This window comes from Sycon ciliatum, chromosome 1 (assembly GCF_964019385.1).
Source record: "Sycon ciliatum chromosome 1, ocSycCili1.1, whole genome shotgun sequence".
Taxonomy (NCBI): Eukaryota; Metazoa; Porifera; class Calcarea; order Leucosolenida; family Sycettidae; genus Sycon; species Sycon ciliatum.
In genome coordinates this window covers 60,964,148-60,985,620 of record NC_088643.1, presented here as the reverse complement: position 1 = coordinate 60,985,620, position 21,473 = coordinate 60,964,148, and the positions used below count along the sequence as shown (strand labels likewise).

General features: G+C 48.2%; 1 protein-coding gene across 1 annotated transcript; it reads left to right on the top strand.

Annotated features, from left to right (window-relative positions):
- Positions 1–48: 48 nt before the first annotated feature.
- LOC135804704 (E3 ubiquitin-protein ligase KCMF1-like) lies at positions 49–20,352 on the top strand. The gene is made up of 7 exons (XM_065318644.1): positions 49–344; positions 429–596; positions 9,192–9,331; positions 9,840–9,962; positions 14,867–15,197; positions 16,583–16,907; positions 19,092–20,352. The coding sequence occupies exons 1-7, from the start codon at positions 323–325 to the stop codon at positions 19,285–19,287; spliced, it is 1,305 nt and encodes a 434-aa protein (XP_065174716.1). The 5' UTR covers positions 49–322; the 3' UTR covers positions 19,288–20,352.
- The last annotated feature ends 1,121 nt before the right edge of the window (positions 20,353–21,473 follow it).

The following is a 21,473-nucleotide window of genomic DNA, read 5'->3' as shown; positions in this document are numbered from 1 at the left end:
TCACTAGCACTGAGCAGATGATCGATGAGCTGAGTGATATCCTACTGTTGTAGATCGTAAATCTGATAATTGTGTGAGCAGTTCTACTCTCTTCGTGTTAATTCAGACAGTCCTGAAAGATCTAGGGTGGTGCGCTGCCAGTCCCCAGATAAGAGTAGCATCAAACCGTTCAGTTGCAGTGCTCTTTGTCGTCTGTACTGGGTCTACAACAATAATAATTATCCCTCGCCCTTTATTTTTCCTGGGAGTTGAAATATTTGCTGCTGATCAGGTCATTCATATCAGCAGCACGACGCGAACGTCCTGGAAATTTTGATAGAAAATGTCTCGAGCGCGGCATGAAGGTGAGTTGGGGCTTGTTTTCCGCCTGCTGAAGTGATCCAGTCATGCATTCCCGCAGTTGAACTCTTTGTTCTGATCTTTCGCAGGGGTCACATGCGACGTGTGCAATGTACACAATTTCGCAGGAAAGCGCTACAAGTGTTTGATCTGCTACGATTACGACTTATGTGCCACGTGTTACGATGGTGGCCTAGCGTCTGGAAATCATACCAAGGATCATGCTGTGCAGTGCATTCTGACAAAAACTGATTTTGGTAAGCCTTTTGGAGATTGTTTACCTCTACTTCGACTAAAGATAGCACAGAATATTTAGGGAAGATTCTAAAGGCTGAGGTCTGGAGCTTCAAAGCTGCCCTTCATTGTAATGTATGCATAATAGCAGCATACATGTACCGGCCCTGTGGCACTACTGACTGGGTGGCATGGAAAGCCTTGCAACCCACATCAGGCGCGTATGCAGGGTCGGTTGGGGGGGGGGGGGGGCGGTTACATGGGGTCCATTGTAGTAAATAGCTACGTCACGTCAACCAACTCTAGCGCGCGTTGCGTGTTTCAGCGCACGCGCAGTGCATGAAAACGTCAAGTAGTCGTAGAATCCAGGGGCGTAGCCAGGATTGTGGCTGAGGGGGGTGCTCACTGGAAGTGTGGGCCTGCGCCCAAAGGGCGCGAAAAATGGGGGGGGGGGGTCCGGCGGCCCTCCCGCGGAATTTTTTTCGATATTGAGTGCCAAATCCTTCATTTTTGCATCTATTTCATTATTTTCCATTCCACCAATGATTCAATAAAAAGTCAGATAATCGTATGAAACGCACAGTACTTTGCTACAGAAGTTGGATGGTAAGAGATTGACAGGGTGTGGTTAGACCCAGAATATAATACAGACAATTGTTGAAGTTCGTTCAATCCACGATTGAATACATGTAATCACCAGGACACTGCTGCACATTATACCAGCCAGGATAGGAAAATTTTATAATACAGGGGAAATCTTATTATACAGGTATTAGAGGTTACGTATGTCTGCCGACGAGTGCTCATGTTCAATCCGCCTCATGAGATTTGTATTTACAGTCCAGATGTGCCAGAGTGAGATGTACCACAGTACGCTGCATCATTCACTGTGCAATACATTCACCAGCTGCATTCGTCGTGGATGGCGGCGAGCAAACTCATCGATGACCGCACCCACGTCAACTGGAATGTCATGATGAACCTGCAGCAAGGTGAGGCCAGTCAGCCGGGAGTTCTTCATCACTGATCTCTGCCGGTCCTTGACCAGTTTCAGGGCGCTGAAGGACCGTTCGGACGAGCAAGACGTCACTGGCAAGGTTGCAAGAAGTTGCAGAAGGCAGCGGATGTTCGGGAACATCTGGGAAGCGTGGGGTAGCGCTGCTGATACCGAGGTCGGCAAGCTAGCTTCACCGTGCTCTGCCTTTGCCTTCACCCACTTCACGCGCCAGCAGTGGAGCTCAGCCTCCATACTACGGCCAGACACAAAGTCGTCGTCATACAGCTTCACCAGCTCCTGTACTTGGGACTTCGCAGCGTCCATGGACATCTTTAGCAGCAGTGCTGGGATGGCACAGAAGCCCTGGAGTGCGGTCGAGTGGTGCGGCGTGAACCTGGCCTCTATCTCCGACACCATGTGGTCCAGAATGGGCACTGTCAGGGCACGTCGGTAGTACTGGACGGGCGCATCGGCCTGAACGTTGTTCCGTTGGGTCTGGCGACCACACAGCCTAGGAAGTGATGGCGTAACGTGCACTGCCTCACATACGGACTTCACCACTTCAAACCACTCACCATGGTACTTGTCCACATTTCTTCGGACTTCTGCCAGTGTGGTTGTGACGGAACTCACATCGTGCATTGCTGCAATCAAGTCCTTGGCTTCTGCTTGGAGACTGGAGGTGATGCCACGCACGTAATGAAGGCACTTGTTGACAATAACTAAGGCTGCGATAAAGTCGGTGTTGGTGATAGCCGTCAGCAAACCATTCGCATCCGTAATGGAATCTCTTGACCACGCCTGGGGACCTTCATCCAGGATTGCATTGAAGCAGACCACAAGCATGGGGTGAAGGGCCAGGAAGGATTCCAGTGCATCAAGTCGCTGCACCCACCGTGTCCTGCAGAGATCCTTTACCTTGGATGTATCAGGTTCCTCGTCTGCATCATTCAAAGCGGCCTCGAGCGCTTTCTGGCGTTTCGGATGGGAGTCGAAGAAAACTGCTACTCGGGTGACGACGCCCATCATATTCTGCACCAAACGATCTTGCAGAGACGAGACGACCACCAAGTTCAGGCAGTGCGAGGCACAGTGCAGGTACAAAGCTCGGGGGTACTTCTCTGTGATACGGGCAGCGGCACCTTTCCTGGCTCCTGCCATGTTGCCTGCTCCGTCATAGCTCTGTCCACGGAGCTTGCCAAGGTCAAGGCCAAGACTGGTGATGGTATCCGTGATCAGCTTAGCGAGGGCCTCTCCGGTAACTCCTGCTGCACACTCAACGAACACGACAAAATCCTCTCGAACCACCTTTGTCGATAGGTCCACGTACCGTAACACCAAGCTGAGTTGCTCCTTGTTTGCCACATCTGTCACCTCATCAGCGATGACCGTGAACCATCCAGCATCCTTGACCCGATCAACAATCCTCTGGGCAATCTGGTCACCAATGATGTCGATCAGTTGGTTCTGGATATCTCCTGACGTGTACGTTGCATTGGCTGGGGCAGAAACAATATGACCAGCTAGGATCTTGTCACCAGCCTCCACTCTGAAGTCCATCAAAGCCCAGAAATTTCCACAGTTTGCGGAATCCGCGGCCTCCTTGTTTGTGCTGGCGTCTCTGTGACCTCGCAGAGGAATATTTTGTCTGCCGCACAAGATCAGGATTTTGATTATCGCCTCCAACTTGGCGCGATTCGCAGCTACCCTAGCCGCGAGTCCATCATTGGTCAGCTGTGCTATGTCCTTCGTTTTCCCCTCCATGACACCGAGGAAGCCGTCAGCTCTTACCACAGCGTCCTGGTGGTAGGCTTTCCCCATATGCTCATCCAGGAGCGCCAGTGCTTTCCGAAAGTTCGTCAAGGGACGTCTTGCCAAAACACCGAGCGACGATCCTCGGAATGCATTTGCAAATAGACAGCATGGAACGCAGACTCCGCCGGAAAGCGAAGGGCTAAACACCAGCCATGGCTTGTATACATCGAGCCAGCGGGGCTGAAAAGACCGGCCACCATTCTTCGGGAAAACAAACGAACTATCCGGTTGGACATGGTCCTTTAGCAGGGCAAACATCACGTCGTCGTCGAGCGGTGCACCCTTCGCAATGTCCTCCATGAAGGTACCGATGTCATTTCGGACGACTGCTACTGGTACAGCCAAGGGCGACAACTGCGGCTCTTCCGAGTCTTCGACTTCGACAATTTCGCAATTAGATTCGTCAGATTCGGAAATGGCACTGGCACTGCTGCTACTGGTATCTGGTCTCTTCGACTTCCCTCGACTGAAATACTTCAAGATCGACATTTTCATAAGAATCCATTCGACTTGCGGATCACAAAACGACGTTGACACTTCTCTTTCACTTCTACCAAGTCTAGCTACACAAAGTGCGAGTCTATATACCGGTAGTTGTACAATGCGCAGTGCATCCGAAAACGACCAAACTCACATTCAAAGGCAAAGATCTACACACAACTATACTACCACGGTAGTACTAGTTCAAATTACAGTACCGGTAGTACTACATTGTACTAAAAATTAATAATTTAGCACTACTGCGCCTGTCACCGGCGAGAACATGACTGCATGTGCAACCATGCATGCAGTCTCAAGTGCAACCTGCATGCGCTACTAGTAATACAGTTGGCCGGGCCCCGTCGTGCAGCGCAGCGTCGTGTGGCGTCGATCTTGTCGACGTCGAGTCTCGATCGCGGGCGGGCGTAGATCCACAGCAGTACGAAAATGGTACCTGAAATTTTTGAGGGGGGTGCTTGGGCACCCAAAGCACCCCCCCCCCCCCCCCCCCCTGGCTACGCCACTGGAATCTGGGACTTGACGACTAGTTGACAGCACGGCGCGACGCCCGCGCGCAGCGCAGGGCAACGAAAAACCAAAAAATCGTTCAGTCGGCTGACAGAAAGGGGGGTTTGTCCGAACCGTGTAACCCCCCGGGTACGTGCCCGCACATAGCAACAGTAAAAATACTAAAATGCTGTAGCTGTGCAAGTAGTAATGGGGTATTCACACGACAGGCAAATCCACGTGCACCCGAAAGTTGCTATGGTATTTTACCTGTGAACGAGAAAAGTGGCTGAAAAGTGCAAGCGAGCTGGGGGCCCACTTTCACGATAATCGTGGCGTGCACGAGTACGTTTACACCAAAAAGCGCGAAACAAGACTTGATTTTTTACGCGGCTCTTTAGCCCTTTACCTTCAACCAATTTTCACACTCTTGGGCATTCTGGAAAGCTCTCCACGAGCTGCGTACAATGAGCTCAAACTGGACACTACTGAGATCACATATCCAACGCCAGGGTGCTTCAAATGCTCCCCATCGCTGGGTATCCGAGAAAATTCTCTCCTCGTCAGCCATTTCTCACTCCTTCATCGTAAACATTTCAAATTTGTTTTCCTGAGTTTCTTTTTATGCTGCCCACGCGCTCAAAGCATTCCCAGGATATGACATCTGTACTAGTATATTAATTTGTATCTGATACTGTTAGATAAATGAGAGAGAGAGAGAGGGGGGGGGGGAGGGAAGGAGGGAGAGAGAGAGAGAGAGAGAGAGAGAGAGAGAGAGAGAGAGAGAGAGAGAGAGAGAGAGAGAGAGAGAGAGAGAGAGAGAGAAGCATACCGTTTCAACTTTCACCATTCAGTCGGACTCCGTATCATTCGCCGCTCTGGGCCTCTTCCTGGGACTTTTAGTACAGGTGACACTGTTCGCAGAATCTGTCGCCTCGTCGAACTCGACTTTAACGTTGAAGGTAATACGGTGTTTGGCTTGCACGCGGAGCCTGACAGCAGGGCTTGTAAATATCTTCCCGGAGTCGTGTCTAATGAACTGATTGTTGATACAAGGCGTACATACTTGGAGACTGACATCTTGTTACCATAAGACGTTATCAACGTTGACAGTTCCCGTTTCGTAGGTCGCGGTCGAAATAAGAAAACATTTCCGTTTTGCCGTTGATGATGTGGATCAGCAGACCGCTATCGGCGCTGGACAGTTCCTCGAAGTCGCTGCAGTCCTGCCCACATACATCGATCTTGGGGCACATTGCCCCCAGAAACTTCCCCTGTGACAAGCGACACAGGAATGTGGCAGCTTCCATCGGATTCCGTCCATCACGGTAACAGTCATGCTGTTCAATCAAGTAGTTCACCTGCGCAGCGTCACGCAGTTCATACAAGGAAACCTCGTTTTGTAGATCGACATTGGCTAGGTAGTAGGTACCCATTTTGGAAGATCACTTAGTTGAAAGCAGTCAGACACATTATTGTCAGCTCACACTGTGTGTATGCAGTATATATGGTGACAGTCAATTATTTCTTCAGACTTTTCCCGTTTGTCTCTTTCCCTCAAACCAGTTAATATATATATATATATATCACGCTCCTCGGCTTTCGCCTTGTTGAGCACTCTCAGTAGGCTGCTCTAGTGCTGCTGCATCGCGCAATGCCCGCTACATTTTGTAGTTTGAGCACTCTGGCGCTAGAGCGACGAGCTACCTTAATGTCTGTGGTGCCTCCTTTGCACCATGGCTGGTAGCTCGGCCTATTTAGCTCGTAGCTGTACTGATGAGGCCTTTATGGCCGAAACAGCTTGCTGTCTACAGCATTGGGTATATATATACGCAGATTGAGTATTTCGCTCCTGCTCTTGTAGCAGTTGAGCACTCTTGCGTGGGGTAGTGCCTTTGCTGTTTGCTTTATGCAGAGCTCACTGACTTGTTAGTTTGAGCACTCTGGCAAGGTACGTTCGGGCCTGATTGGAAATTTTTATTTCCATTGCTATCAGGTTCGGCCTCATTTCCTCTGTGCTGCGCTGATGAGTCCACAAAGGACGAAACAGTTCTGTCCGCAGATTGTGTATATATATATATATATATTAACTGGTTTGAGGGAAAGAGACAAACGGGAAAAGTCTGAAGAAAAAATTGACTGTCACCACCAGGACTCGAACCAGGGACCTTCGCTTGTAGCCAGCGATGCTCTAACCACTGAGCTATGGTGTAGTCGTCATCCCAGCAGAGGCCGTTCAACATTTTCTTCAGACTTCGTAACTCACACTTCCTATGAATCCACACAGGCGGGTGGGACGCAGCCCTCACTGTAACCCACACACTTCACGTACAAACTAGCACGCGGGGAGCCCCAAGTCATAAAATATTAACTGGTTTGAGGGAAAGAGACAAACGGGAAAGTCTGAAGAAAAAATTGACTGTCACCACCAGGACTCGAACCAGGGACCTTCGCTTGTAGCCAGCGATGCTCTAACCACTGAGCTATGGTGTAGTCGTCATCCCAGCAGAGGCCGTTCAACATTTTCTTCAGACTTCGTAACTCACACTTCCTATGAATCCACACCGGCGGGTGGGACGCAGCCCTCACTGTAACCCACACACTTCACGTACAAACTAGCACGCGGGGAGCCCCAAGTCATAAAATATTAACTGGTTTGAGGGAAAGAGACAAACGGGAAAAGTCTGAAGAAAAAATTGACTGTCACCACCAGGACTCGAACCAGGGACCTTCGCTTGTAGCCAGCGATGCTCTAACCACTGAGCTATGGTGTAGTCGTCATCCCAGCAGAGGCCGTTCAACATTTTCTTCAGACTTCGTAACTCACACTTCCTATGAATCCACACCGGCGGGTGGGACGCAGCCCTCACTGTAACCCACACACTTCACGTACAAACTAGCACGCGGGGAGCCCCAAGTCATAAAATATTAACTGGTTTGAGGGAAAGAGACAAACGGGAAAAGTCTGAAGAAAAAATTGACTGTCACCACCAGGACTCGAACCAGGGACCTTCGCTTGTAGCCAGCGATGCTCTAACCACTGAGCTATGGTGTAGTCGTCATCCCAGCAGAGGCCGTTCAACATTTTCTTCAGACTTCGTAACTCACACTTCCTATGAATCCACACAGGCGGGTGGGACGCAGCCCTCACTGTAATCCACACACTTCACGTACAAACTAGCACGTGGGGAGCCCCAAGTCATAAAATATTAACTGGTTTGAGGGAAAGAGACAAACGGGAAAAGTCTGAAGAAAAAATTGACTGTCACCACCAGGACTCGAACCAGGGACCTTCGCTTGTAGCCATATATATATATACTCAATCTGCGGACAGAACTGTTTCGTCCTTTGTGGACTCGTCAGCGCAGCACAGAGAAAATGAGGCTGAAGCTGATAGCATATATATATATATATATATATATATATAAACCACATTAACCCTTTACTGTCCGTACATACAAGGATCGATGGTAGGCATTTTGAAATTATCGTAACTTGCTCAAATCTAGGTCTTTTGGAGAGATTGAAATATGTAGGTCGAAGAGAAAAGTCTCAGCTGTCGCCTCGAACAATTCCCGAAGCGATACGAAGAGCGGTTGCTGAGTTATCGCACTCGTAATTCTGGTCCCGGGAAATGTGCGTTGAGAGCGCGACGCGCATGTCAACGGCTGGGATTTTCCCTGTTTACGTCACCTGTTGGCAAGGCTACACCGATTCAAATTCAAAAGCAGGTTCCCGGGAGTCTCTACGAAAATATTTGAGCTCGATACGAGCAACAGGGGTGACATAGTGGATTGAGATCGATCTCGAGCATGAGCTCAGCGCTTTTGCGCGTTCCCTGGCTTGCAGCGCTGGACCAGTGCATCCTGTGGCGCCGAGTGTGGGCTCATTGCGTTCGTCTCGTCAAGACCTTTCCAGGATGCCCAAGATCGTGGAAATCGTCAAATTCAAACCAAAGTTACGTCTAATTTTAGTTTCAGATTTTGTGGTTGCGTGGGCTTGTATACATTTTAATCGGACAGTAAAGGGTTAAAAGGATTCAAATTTGGTCTCTGTAGGAGGTGACGACCTTGGAGAACACGCTGTGTGGCATGGTGAAAATCCACAAGATTGTGCAATGGACCCGTTTCTGTTCTCTCTTCACAACTTCATCCTGGCATATCTATTTTGATTTTCACTTTTCATTCTTTGTGGAAATGCCCATGGTGTGGAGCTTTTTATCGGCTTTCTCGTGGTACTACTTTCTTCATCCTGTCACTTTCATGTCCGTCAATATAGTGTATTTCAGGCACGATTGCCGTGTAAACAACAAAAACACACCGTTCTGCCGCTCCTTTCTGCGACTTCATGGTACAAGTTGTGAACCACCCATTTGGCGGTTTTCGCACGCCTAATTTTCATTTTCGGCGCGCGCTAAAGCGCGCATTTCAAAGCAGATTGTTCTGTGGCATTTTATGCAGTATAATGACACATATGCCGCACTTCCCGTGAGTTTTTCACCATCCTCGTAGCGGATATGACGCTTTTCATACTATCCTTCTCCATCACAAACCGAAGAGTCTTGGAGAAACCTGCACTCACATACACTGGCAGGAGCAATGTGCTCAAATACTAAAGTAGATTGCCGAATAGCTTTTTTCCTCTACACCTAGGTGCATCGAGCACTCTCTAGAGCCGCCATAACTCTCTCTCCTCTCTCTCTCTCTCTCTCTCTCTCTCTCTCTCTCTCTCTCTCTCTCTCTCTCTCTTTTCTCTCTCTCTCTCTCTCTCTCTCTCTCTCTCTTCTCTCTCTCTCTCTGCCTCTCTCTATTTACATTAGATATTCATTTTGCTGGTGAGAATCTCTCCTATCAGAAGTCGCACACTTTCACATGTCCCATTTGTGCCTCGATGGGCTTCACCGTCAGTCGCTTGCGTGAACACGTGATCACTGAGCATGGTCGCTCTCATAGAGACGTGGTAGGTACCGAATATATCTAAACTGGGGCACACTTTATTGATTCGATTGGATCACACCCGTCTGCGTACTGTATGCTTCGTGGAGGAATTGATTTACTCTGTTTTATTTGTTGCGGCTGCATGGTGTGTCTTCTAGCCTCTCCGGGTCAAACTGCAGGCTGTGGCAGTGTGGTTACGTTGCTGCTCGATGAAATCCGGCCGCGTGAGTCGAGTTTTCGCCTTGCGCCATTTCGCAGCCCAATGTTGGCAGGTCTAGGCCGCCGGTGCAATGCCTAGCGCGTACTTGTGTGACTCGACTGGATTTCATTGAGCAGCACTGTACCGTTTAGCCTTGTACTGATATTAGTGCTGGTGTGAGGCCGTGTCAATCGCTCTTCATCATCTTTTTTTTTCGTCATGTTCATGTATGTAAAAATAAAAATAAAATAAATTCGACGGGTTCGCGTAACGGGCATGTCATGTATGTAGCGCCTCTGAAATCTGTGTTTTTTTGTTCTTTCCACTGCAGATCTGCCCTGTGTGTGCCACCACGCCGGGGTATGGGACGAATACCATGATCCACGCGCTTGCTAATCACCTGGGCTCTCACCTGGGCGATCAAGCTTCTGCACCCGGCAGGTCTAACAGCACGGTATCCTTAACCACACGTGTTCGTCTGCATGTGTACGGACTCTCTTGGTTGTCAAATGCAGGGATTGGTGTAGCCTAGCGACTTACAGCGTGTTTTGAGGATGTATGGGTATAGTTAATAACTTCAGTGGAGCCCACGTGTCTAGAGAAATGCAGGGATGTATCACAGCTTGATAAATGAGATAACCCTTGAAATATGTTTTTGTAAGAACTAAGCAACAAGTACTTTGCTGGCCTTGTTTTCAGCCCACCAGAAAAAGGTAAAACTTCTAGAAAATGGATGTAGATTGAATTTTTGTGTGTGGATTGATTTTTATGCCATGGGGTTGTGGTTAGGCCGTGTCACATCCAAAATAGCCAGAAAAGCAGTGGTGTTTCGAATACATGTATAAGGGCATGGCTTTGAAGGCGCAGAGTCCCGCAACAGACTTACAGTAATTTTGTTCAATCTAACTGTGCGCCACGGGTATTCAGAATGCCGGTGCATGGACGTGCTCAGATGCAGATAATGATACAGGGTAGTACTGCATTATCAGTGTCTAGAGGCTGGTGCATGGAGAGACATTACATCTTGCAGAACAAGGATTGCAGGGGTTAGTAGATTAGTCGCTTGTTCTTTGAATTGGTATTCAAGCAAATAACCGTCAGGCGAAATTACTGGTCAGTCGGCGACACGCATTTTTTCACAAAAAATTGCGTTTCACCTGCTGGGAGAGTATGCGTGTACTCGAGTCTCATCCTGAGCACGTTTTTTTCTTTTTTTTTTCAGCTCCAGTATAGCTGTATTTTTCATTGCAAAGCCGCCCTCAATTGTTGTGTTCGTTGTTCAAACGAAGTGGACATTAAATCATGAAGGCAGAGGACATAGGAGCCTGATTGGAGTTTCTCGTGGCATAGGACGGCCACACAGAGACACTTTGGGATTTTCTGAATATAAAATACTGTACGCACGATGTTGAGATCAATTTGTGCGATATCAAATTGTTTGTGATCTACCACATCAAGCAGAACGGGATCCAAGCACAAGCTTACCGACGGTTAGGCTGCCGACCTGACTGGACAAATGATCCCTGGCTTCACCAGACGCCAGAAGTCGGACACCATGTCCTTTGCCGCGACGTCCATCTCCAAAAAGAACTCCATCTTCGTCGTGAAAAGGCTTGAAATACTCAATATTCAACCGAGATTCGCGGTCTCACCCTTTCTCAGATCGAATCATTTTTTGTTGTAGCAGTTGCAGGGCAGATCCCCGCCACTACTTCAACAGAAGATGGCTCCAAAGCATGCCTGGAACAGGCCATATCGAGGTTGCAAGCCACCCCTCTCAGCACTTTTTTTGGAGAAATTCGAAATTTCAATGGTGGAAGATATACTATGAAGGAATTTCAAAAAGTATGTTTCGCGGAGCGATCGCTCAACCTACGTCATTCAAACTTTGCAGGATGGTTCAGACGTACATGCTAGGCATGGAACCACAGAAGATGATAATACAGAGTCACACACACACAGCAGATTCGTGTGTACAGATACTAAATTAGTGGACGTCGTCATCTTCTTCCCGCTGATCTCAAATGTACTATGACGTGCTATTTCGCCTGACGCGTTCGTTGACGTAGCGGTGCGTTACATCAGCAGTAATTGCTGTAGTGCGCTTGACTGGCTATAAATCCCGCACGCGTAAACCAACCCAATAGAGAGATCTGCTACCATATGTACAGACCCCGGAGTGACCAGACCTCGATCATGTGATCCAAGCACAGTCTGTTATGGAGGGTCACGAGATCCGCCGAATCCGCTATCTGCAATCCACAACAACAAGGCCTCGGAGTGATGGAGAACGCCCCTTCTATTCAGTTTCGAACTGCTAATAATGTCCCTGTAGACACTCATACAACACACGCCTTTCGATAGGTGTTGTTCTTCGATCTTTTCACACAAAGTACAAGAAATAAACGTAACACCGACTCTAGCAACAACTGCAAGAATGCTTCATCGCATCATCATCTGATGGAATAATGGGAGCGCAGCGATTCTTATGGTAGGTTGAAAGCACACAGCCAGCACATCAGGAGCCAAACACAGACGAAAGGAAACAATTGGAATAAACAATACAGTGAACAATTCCGCTGCACGGTTAACAAAGAATAACCGCAGATAACCGCTCAGACAATCACCGGGTGGTCGCCGTCTGAGGCACGTCAATGCACAAAGGTAAAAACGGCCAATATTGCAGAAGTATTCAATATGGCAGGAAACTACTAACCAACTCTCCGTCCTTGTCCAAACACCTACATTTAGAAGCTACCTGGAATACTGTGGCTGTGCTATTATTAGAATACATACTGGATGACAATGCACAACAATAACTAGCAGTGTCCTCCTGAACACAGTCTTTCGATGTTTTCATGCAACAACTTCAAAAATCACGGAAATTTCGGATTCAGAAGAAATCCTCAAAAGAGCGGAAAAATTGCATCCTTGGAACCGCGATTTCCCCCCGGGCCGGGGACAGTATACTGTAAGGGGCCATCCGTAATTATCGATCTTTTTCACGAAACGAAAAAGTTTAGTTATGACCCACCCCCACCCACCCACCCCCCTGAAACGAAAATATTTATTGTCTATTGACTTGAGACTTCGTGCAGAAAATGATCTTGATTGGCTGTTGCAACACAGCGAGGCCACATTTTGTGTGATTGTGCAAGCAAGTTATGTTTTCTTTGAAGTCTGGTACTACTTCTTGACCATGACAACATTTACTTTCACCTACCACACACATACGCTGGCACCTCTACGTCTAAACACGGGAATTGTACACTTGCAAATCGTCAGAGTTCCGACATTGACATGATACTGCCAAAACAAGTCGACTTCGGAGCGGAAACAAACGCCATAGCTATCACAGACTTCAGTGGTCGTGCCTCGATCGCAGATGAGAGCAGCATCGCCCCAGAATCGCTGTCGGAAAGCTCCGTAAGGTCGCACGCACGCCGCGCTGCGCTGCCGTCAATCGGGTACGTAGAAAGTCGATGGCCTAAATTTCCGTCTCTGGAAGACTGTCGACACGGGGATCACTCTCCATGGCTTCCCCACCATAAGCACGATCAGATTCTTTCAGGTACATTACGACGACATCGTCTTCGACGGCTGGCGCTCCCCATATTTGCGTGAGAATTTACTTGGCTTGCGCCCCGCTCCGTAATTTGAAATTCTCTTGCATCGGCGGCTGGAACGAAGTATTTATCTATCTGTCGTCGGTCCCAGAGTGAATGACCATGATGACTGCTAAGTCCTCGTCGGAGAAGTCATCCGAGGACGAAAGGAACTCACTGCACTGAGTACAGAGTGGTATCAGTGCATCCATGCAGCACTAGGGAGGTTCTGCTCTACGTTTTGGGAACGCGACGCAAAGAATCACGCGAACTTTCTTCGCGTTCCCGTAACGTAAAGAAATGCTATTCTGCTCTACGTTTCACCTAGAGAAGTCACGTGGAATGTGTACTGGGAATTTCCCCTTCCATATTTGGCAGTTTTCTGCATGCAGTTGATCGATACCCAGCAAATCCGTACGCATTTTCTCCGCGTGTGCCACAACGTAGAGAACCCCATCTCCGCGTAGAAATCTGGAGCCAAAACACGCGAAGCCGTAGACTCTAACCCAGACACCTGCTCTCTACGTGATTTCTCTACTTTTCACGTATAGCAGAACCTCCCTACTTGCTTGGCCGCGCGACGTAGAGTCAACTGTCGATCTACTTCGATGTCAGTATCGCCTATAGTATACTGAGGCTATAGCGTTGGTGTTTGATTTTGAGCATTTTATCACTATAAGCGATATATTACTATGACCGATACTGCATGCAATGTATGCGAGTGGGGTGTCAAACGACTCAGCGCGCCGTGCACATACGCACTACATACATGTACAATGTCATGTAGCTGGCTGTAGCTCCTGACACAGAAAATCAGCATTTCCTCACGATGGAGGCATATTTTGGCAACTTGTGCAAGCAAAACTCACCAAACAACACTCACTGGACAAGTTCTTCACGAAGAAGTAACACCCTGTTCTCCTCTAACATCGCTTGATTTTACATCAATCACTATAACCGATGCAAACATAATGTAATACAGGTCTTTTGAAATAAGAATTTGATCACTATAGGCGATATATTACTACAGACGATTATTACTATACGCGATAACTGTGTATACTTAGTTATGGCAAATGAAAATGAATTTCAGAAATTGATCACTATATCCGGTATATTACTATAGCCGCCAACCTTATAGGCGATACGGACTGTACACAATGTATGCATGCATCAATGCAGGCAGTGAGCGTTGATTTTTCCGCTTTCGATGTTTTTTCAAAACGAAACCAGTCGCTACCCACCCACCCATAAACGAAACTTTTTCGTTTCGTGAAAAAGATCGATAATTACGGATGGCCCCTAAGTCAACAAAATTCGGCGCATATTTATTTTTGGCTATTGCCGAAAATTTGTTGCGGCCGAAATCTTGTTTTCCAAGGTTCAGTGTGACAGTGTATACAGGCGGCAGCAGTACAGGCCGAAAATTTGATGCGGGACTTGCAGTAGACAAGCCAGCAATAGCACAACACTCAGGATTAGAAATGAGATTATTGGCAATAGACGACGAATCGCATTCATCATGAACATCAACCACTGGGAACACAGATATGTACTACTGAACTTACAGCAGCTGACTGACTCAGCTGGCTTTTCACTGGCTTGACTTCACACACCACTGGACGTCTTGAAGTCAGCTGACATTGCTGACGCTCCACATTGACCGTGTGTTTGTTCTGTGTGCGCGATGTGTATTACCAACTGGCCCAAGACCAGCCTCACTATTGTTTAAGCCTTGACCAGAGTCTATCAGGAGGAGCGAATTGCCAACATTCGCAGACATTTATCTCCTTCGCAGGACTATCAAGCTGGTAGTGGTACTGGTGGCAGCGGTGGCAACTCCTCTGCTGGTGGACCACGGCGGCGCACGTCCTGTGCATCCTCTAGCAACAACGGTAGCACGCCGAGTGAGTCCAGGAACGGCTCGGACTCACTGCGAGCGGCGTGGATGCCGAGCGCCTCGAGGCCGAGCTCTTCAGCGCACTCCTCCTCGGCTGCTGCAACATCAACGCCGAGCTCCTGGGCATCTGGTCGGCCTGATCTGGACCTGGATTATGGCGACTACTTGTCATTACATGATTCCAGTAAGTAACAAGGGTGTTGTTGCTGCTGCTGCTGCTGCTGTTGTTGCTGCTGCTGCAGTTGATGCTGTTGTTGATGCTGCAGTTGGTGGTGATGCTTTTTTGATATCGCACATAGCACGGGTTTGCACACACTGAGTTCCTCTAGCGATGGCGGCTGCTGCTGGTGATGATTTCACTTGTGCTGCTACATAGTGCTGCTGCTGCTGCTACATAGTGCCGCTGCTACATAGTGCTGCTGCTACATAGTGCTGCTGCTGCATAGTGCTGCTGCTGCATAGTGCTGCTGCTGCATAGTGCTGCTGCTACATAGTGCTGCTGCTGCATAGTGCTGCTGCTACATAGTGCCGCTGCTACATAGTGCTGCTGCTGCATAGTGCTGCTGCTGCATAGTGCTGCTGCTACTACATAGTGCTGCTGCTACATAGTCCTGCTGCTACATAGTGCTGCTGCTGCATAGTGCTGCTGCTGCATAGTGCTGCTGCTACATAGTGCTGCTGCTGCATAGTGCTGCTGCTACATAGTGCTGCTGCTACATAGTGCTGCTGCTGCATAGTGCTGCTGCTACATAGTGCTGCTGCTACATAGTGCTGCTGCTACATAGTGCTGCTGCTACATAGTGCTGCTGCTACATAGTGCTGCTGCTACATAGTGCTGCTGCTACTACATAGTGCTGCTGCTGCTACATAGTGCTGCTGCTACTACATAGTGCTGCTGCTGCTACATAGTGCTGCTGCTGCTGCTGCTGCTACATAGTGCTGCTGCTACATAGTGCTGCTGCTACATAGTGCTGCTGCTGCTGCTGCTGCTGCTGCTGCTACATAGTGCTGCTGCTGCTGCTGCAATGGTGGTGGTCGTAGTCGTGTGTTCTACGTAACTTTGTAGTACGCTATTTTCGAACAGATGCGTTTCAAGTTTCAACTTTGCTAGGGCTCATCAGCACAGCTCAGAGTGACTGTCAGACCCGGTCACAATGAGGTCTTGGAAACAACAGGCCTTCTTTCAAAAATAAAACAATTTCGTTTGAAGCGTCAAAGTCAGAGTGCTCTACCTGCGAGCCATACAGCGAGCTTTGCCCCACTTTGTAGATCATGTAGATGCTCGCCGAGGTATTGTGCCTGTGGCTTGTGGAGTCTATTCAGAGTGACCGCCGGCCATGCTAGACTTCCCATCCGCTGGGTAGACAACATGCCCGATGTTTCAACTTTCTGCATGATTTGTTTCATCACGGGCATATCATAATTATGCTGAGCCAATATGCATAGTCTTTTTGTGGTGCGCATGTAGGTGATCCATCATTTCCTCGCCTGTGCAGTGGTGCATTCTTGATTCCGACCATTCTTTTGATGTTTCCCCATTTGTCTTCTTTCTGCGCTGCAACGTTTCAGTCTTGCAGGGCGCTCATTCGGACCGATTACGCGAGCGCCTGGCGGCAGAAGCACGCCATGCTGACCCCAGTGGTCCGCTGTACAGGTATCTGTCGAATCCACGCTTTGCCGGTTCTGGACTTCGTGCCGCTGCCGCTGCTGCATCTTCAAGTACTGCTGGTGCTGCTGGTGGTAGTGGGCAGCAGCAGCAACAGCACCAACAGCAACAACAGCAGCTGTTGGTGCAGCAACAGCAGCATCGGGGATCTTCAGTCCAGTTCCCTTCCAATAGCTGGGAGTGCCTGATGAACACCCCAGCGCCGACTGGTGAATTCATCTTGCCAGGGTAAGGTTGTACGCCTTCCTTTGTCTCCCTTGTTCTGCGACATTCTCTCTCTCTCTCTCTCGCTCTCTCCCTCTCGCTCTCTCTCTCTCTCTCTCTCTCTCTCTCTCTCTCTCTCTCTCTCTCTCTCTCTCTCTCTCTCTCTCTCTCTCTCTATGCAAATAAAAATAAAATTATAATACCTGCAAGCTATGTGCAACAACACAACGGAAAGAAGCATGGCAGTCTAAAGCGGCTCGCGGAGATATTGACCAAGACCATTGCGAATAACCTCAGCGCTCGAGGAATTCACGGCTACAGGTTTAGGAACTTTGAAATTTCTGTAGCGAGGGAGGTGCCCAAACCGTTTACGCTCAATGACGTTGTGGAGAGCGCAGCACAATAAGCCGACTTGGCTGGCAAAGTGGGGGTCTTTCAGGTTGGAGTGAGCAACAATGCTGAATATTTTCTTCAGGCGACCAAACGCACACTCTACAACGAGGCGAGTGCGGATTTGAGCTGCATTGAATGCGGTCTGCTGCTGGGAGAGGTTACCAGTGTCCTTCCAAATCTTGAGTATAGTTGGTTCCAGCGCAAAAGCACTATCACCAACGAGGAAGGGGCGCACGACAGCATTACCACAATTCCACGTGGGCGCGTTCAACCACTTGCTGCAGGCAATATTGTGCTTGAGCTGACTTTGGTTGTAAATAGCTGCATCACCGATACTCCCTGCCGCTCCAATGTCTACAAAGGTAAATAGACCCTTGCTGTCGACACGCGCCAGGAGCAGAATAGCAGAGTAACCCTTATAGCACCAGTATGCATCACCATACTCGTCTGGCTTCACAATTTGTTGGAATGTGCCATCTACTGCCCCGCAACACATTGGCAATCCACATAGCTCCTCAAACCGTCTCATCGTCCGATTCAACTGACGGCCTGTTGGAAACAAAATTGTGTGAGCACTCAGTGGTCCAACTAGGGTAGTGACGACTTGGTGGGCAATGGATGTCACAGTACTCTGGCCGACCTGAAACAGTGCAGCGACTTCCGCATACGTTTCGCCTTGAGCCAGGAAATATAGGGCAATGGCGAGACGCTTGCACCCTGGAATAGTCCGTCTCAAATGAGTGCGTTGCCGCTCAAGAAGATTACCATATCGTTGCACGAGAAACAGAAGCGTGCACTGTTCCATGCGAAAGTTGCTGATCCATGCATTCTTCCACCACCCTGGTGATGTTGGCTTGACGTCTTCCCAAGTTCCCAGCACCTCATCTTCCCGAAACCCAGTCGTCTGACCGTACTCATTCTGAGGATGTGCTGTCCAGAGCTGTCGGCCCAACTGTCACCAACAAAAGTACAATGGAGGCCAGCGAAGTTGCCACAGTAGCAGAAGACGACATTTCACTGAAATAGGCAAGGAGGTTTTCATCCACGAAACCTGGAGAGTGCGCAGTCGTTTCGGATCTGGAAATGGAATAAATACAAACAAACTTCTTCATCCGTCGACGTCGACGATGTGCTACTTCTTCGCGAGGTATGGCGAACGAACTCCATGATCCAAGCAAGATATAACTGTTTCTATTTTCTCATGAACTGAAAATTGCAAATAAGTTGATCGAGCGCAGAAAAATTGAAGGAACGTGCCTCGGGATTTGCAAAACTACACCACATGACAATCATGTTTCTCCATGGTAATTTGCTGACAAAAATGTTTTAAGTCGTCACTGGAGTGCAGTGTGCTTGGAAAGGCTTTTCAAGTACTTTTTGTCTAGTTTTGAACGCGACATTTGCGTCAACTTTTCAAGTAGTGTGAGTACAGCCTAAAGAAAGCTGTGGGGTTGCATTTGAAAATTTCAAGTTTGGATCGATGTGATCCGTGCACATAGCACGCAGCGCATGCCCAGTCAGGCACCAAAGGGTTATACAAAAATATAAAATATAAACCTTTGTCGACACACAGGCTGTGACAGTGGAAATGAAAGGTGTTCTGCTGCAACTTTCAAAAGGTTCACACACTAAGCGCTTATCAGACAGCATTCACTACTATGACGGAGTCAGCCGAGCGTCGCCTACACTTATCTTTCTATTTTGTTCTTGTCAGTCTGTGTTTTGGCGGTTTAGTTTGATGGTCTCCGAAGTCTGTGTGACTCGTCTGGTCTTTTTTTTTCTCCCTTGCCTCTGGTTCTTGTTCACGCGTGACAGGCTCCTGGATGATGAATCGCTGCTGAACTCGTCTGATAGTGACTTGCAAGCTGGAACCAGTGAGGATCGGGCTGGGTTCGGCGCCGATCTCTTGCTGTCCCTTCTTGATGTCAGACTCGAGGAGAGCCTTTTAGAACACATTGAGGGATTTTCCTCTGACTCCGAGCCAGAGCCATCAGTGGAGACAGATGTATGATGATCAGCTGACGTTATGTGTATAATGCTGTGCTATTGGCCAGGTATGTCTGCCTGCTCCCCACCAACTGTGGGGCATTTTTTTGAATGCTGTCTCGTTTGTACGTTGCCTGTATATCTTGTCTATATTTTTTTATTATTCGCTTTACCTACCTCCTGTCTTGTGTCTATTTTCATGCACACTGCATCTTCATAGAAAGCGTGCCAAGCTCACTGGCTATTTTTTTAAGCGTGTTTTATCTCTTGTGCGTCAGGCGTATTCTGGTCATGGAACTGGCCCCAAATCTGCCGGTTCTGTTTCATTTCAGCACTAACCCTCTTGGAGGGTACTATTTATGTCAGGCCAGAGGACGTTTTGCCATGTCTTGTTGCCTGTTTGATGCTGGGCTTTTTCTCCTGTCTATTTCTTGTCCGATTCGCGGACGCTGGTGATCTTGTCATGTATTTTGTTGTGTTTGATGTGTGGTGCTCCTTCGTTCACATTCCCGATCTTATTCCCTTGCACCATTGGACATGTGCCCAATCTCGAGTATTGGCCATTGTGCTATACGCTTGTTCTCTTTTTTTATTCGTCTTTTATCTCCTTTTTAAAAGTACTATATTAGCTGTTATCATCGACTGAACCCTAGCTCTTACTATGGACTTGTGGGGACAGTGCATCCCCCTGCAGGTGATACATGTATTGCAGTTTTACCCGTTTTCCCTTGCCCTGCTTTTGGTCCTGCTCATGTCTCGTCGTGAAATGATTTTTTGTTGCTGCTGTTGCCGTTCCGGCTTCGTTCCGGCTTTTTTGTGTCCTTTTTCCTGGATCGTGCTTGTGTCATTGACACTATTAAACATAAGTCATTTTTTTATGACTGTGTTGAGGTAGTTGATGCCGAATCGTCCGTTTTTTTAGTCGCCGTCCGTGTGTTTTGGCTATGACTGCAACTTGCCAGCACCTGTATTTTGTGTTTTTGATGTTGCGTTACCTTTCTCTCTATATTGGTTCTCTATTCTCGCTGGCTTTTCTACTCACTAGTAATATCTACACTTACATTATAATAAAATAGAGTCATTACCTGTCTATTCTTCTGAAACAGCATCAACAAATCTGTCTGCAGTGGCATGTCCTACTACTCGTACCACCAAGAGTACATAACCCCCCGGGGTTATGTACTCTTGGTACCACCGTTGTGGGTTTTAGTGGAGTGTCTTTGTTCGGAGCATGCCTCGCAACATGGTAGTGTGGTAGCTTTCCTATTCCTAAAATCCACGGGGGGGGGGGGGTAGGGGAGGGGAGGAGAAGAGGGGAAGCTGTAGTTGTGCCGTTGCTGTTGATACAGTCACTTTACAGTCATCATACTTTTTTTTGCCTTCAACTCCTGGGGTTAACTGGGTGCGCCTCCAGGTATGATGGTATCGACCTCGGGCGCCCCGGGCCCTCACCTAAATATTTTTCTATTCTACATTGTGGTAGACTGTAGAGTAGAACCCGGGTTAGGGATCCACCTACCTCTGCGCGGACATAGCTGGACTCAGTTGTACAGGGATGGGCAAAAAGGTGTGCAAAACGACTTCTTGTGAGTAGATGGACCCCGGAAAAATAGTTTGGAGCGAAAAAAGTTACGGCTTCCTCGGAAACCGACGGGGGATCCCCCCCTTGGGCCGGAAATTAAATCCCGGTATAAGGATCACCCGCACAATGTACATCCCCTCGATAGGCCTCTGCGGCCTTTGGACAATCCTTAAATAAAAATCAATCAATCAATCAAACATGCCAAGTGACCCCCCCCCCCCCCCCCCGGGCTCCGAAGGATCACCCGCACAATGTTCGTGCCAAGTGACCCCCCCGGCTCCGATCCCTAATCCGGTGATATTATAATACTAGTGACACAGTACTAGTGTAGATCTACATAGATCAGGACAGGAAGTATGGTGAATATCCAGATATCAGGGATCGGGAGTCGTCAAATACCTGTATTTTAAATGCTGTATTTGACGAATACAGTAGTATGAGTACATGTATGTTGTAAATCCATAAAACCGGTATGCCATTTCTACAGAATATTTGACCAGGGTCGTAAAATATTTTACGACTCTCTGCTATTGACGTTCTACTCTTCATGTACTTTTGTAGTCTTTGTAGAGTCTACACCATACCACGGTAGCTACACTCTTGGCGAGTCTTGCCTTGGCTTTACTTGG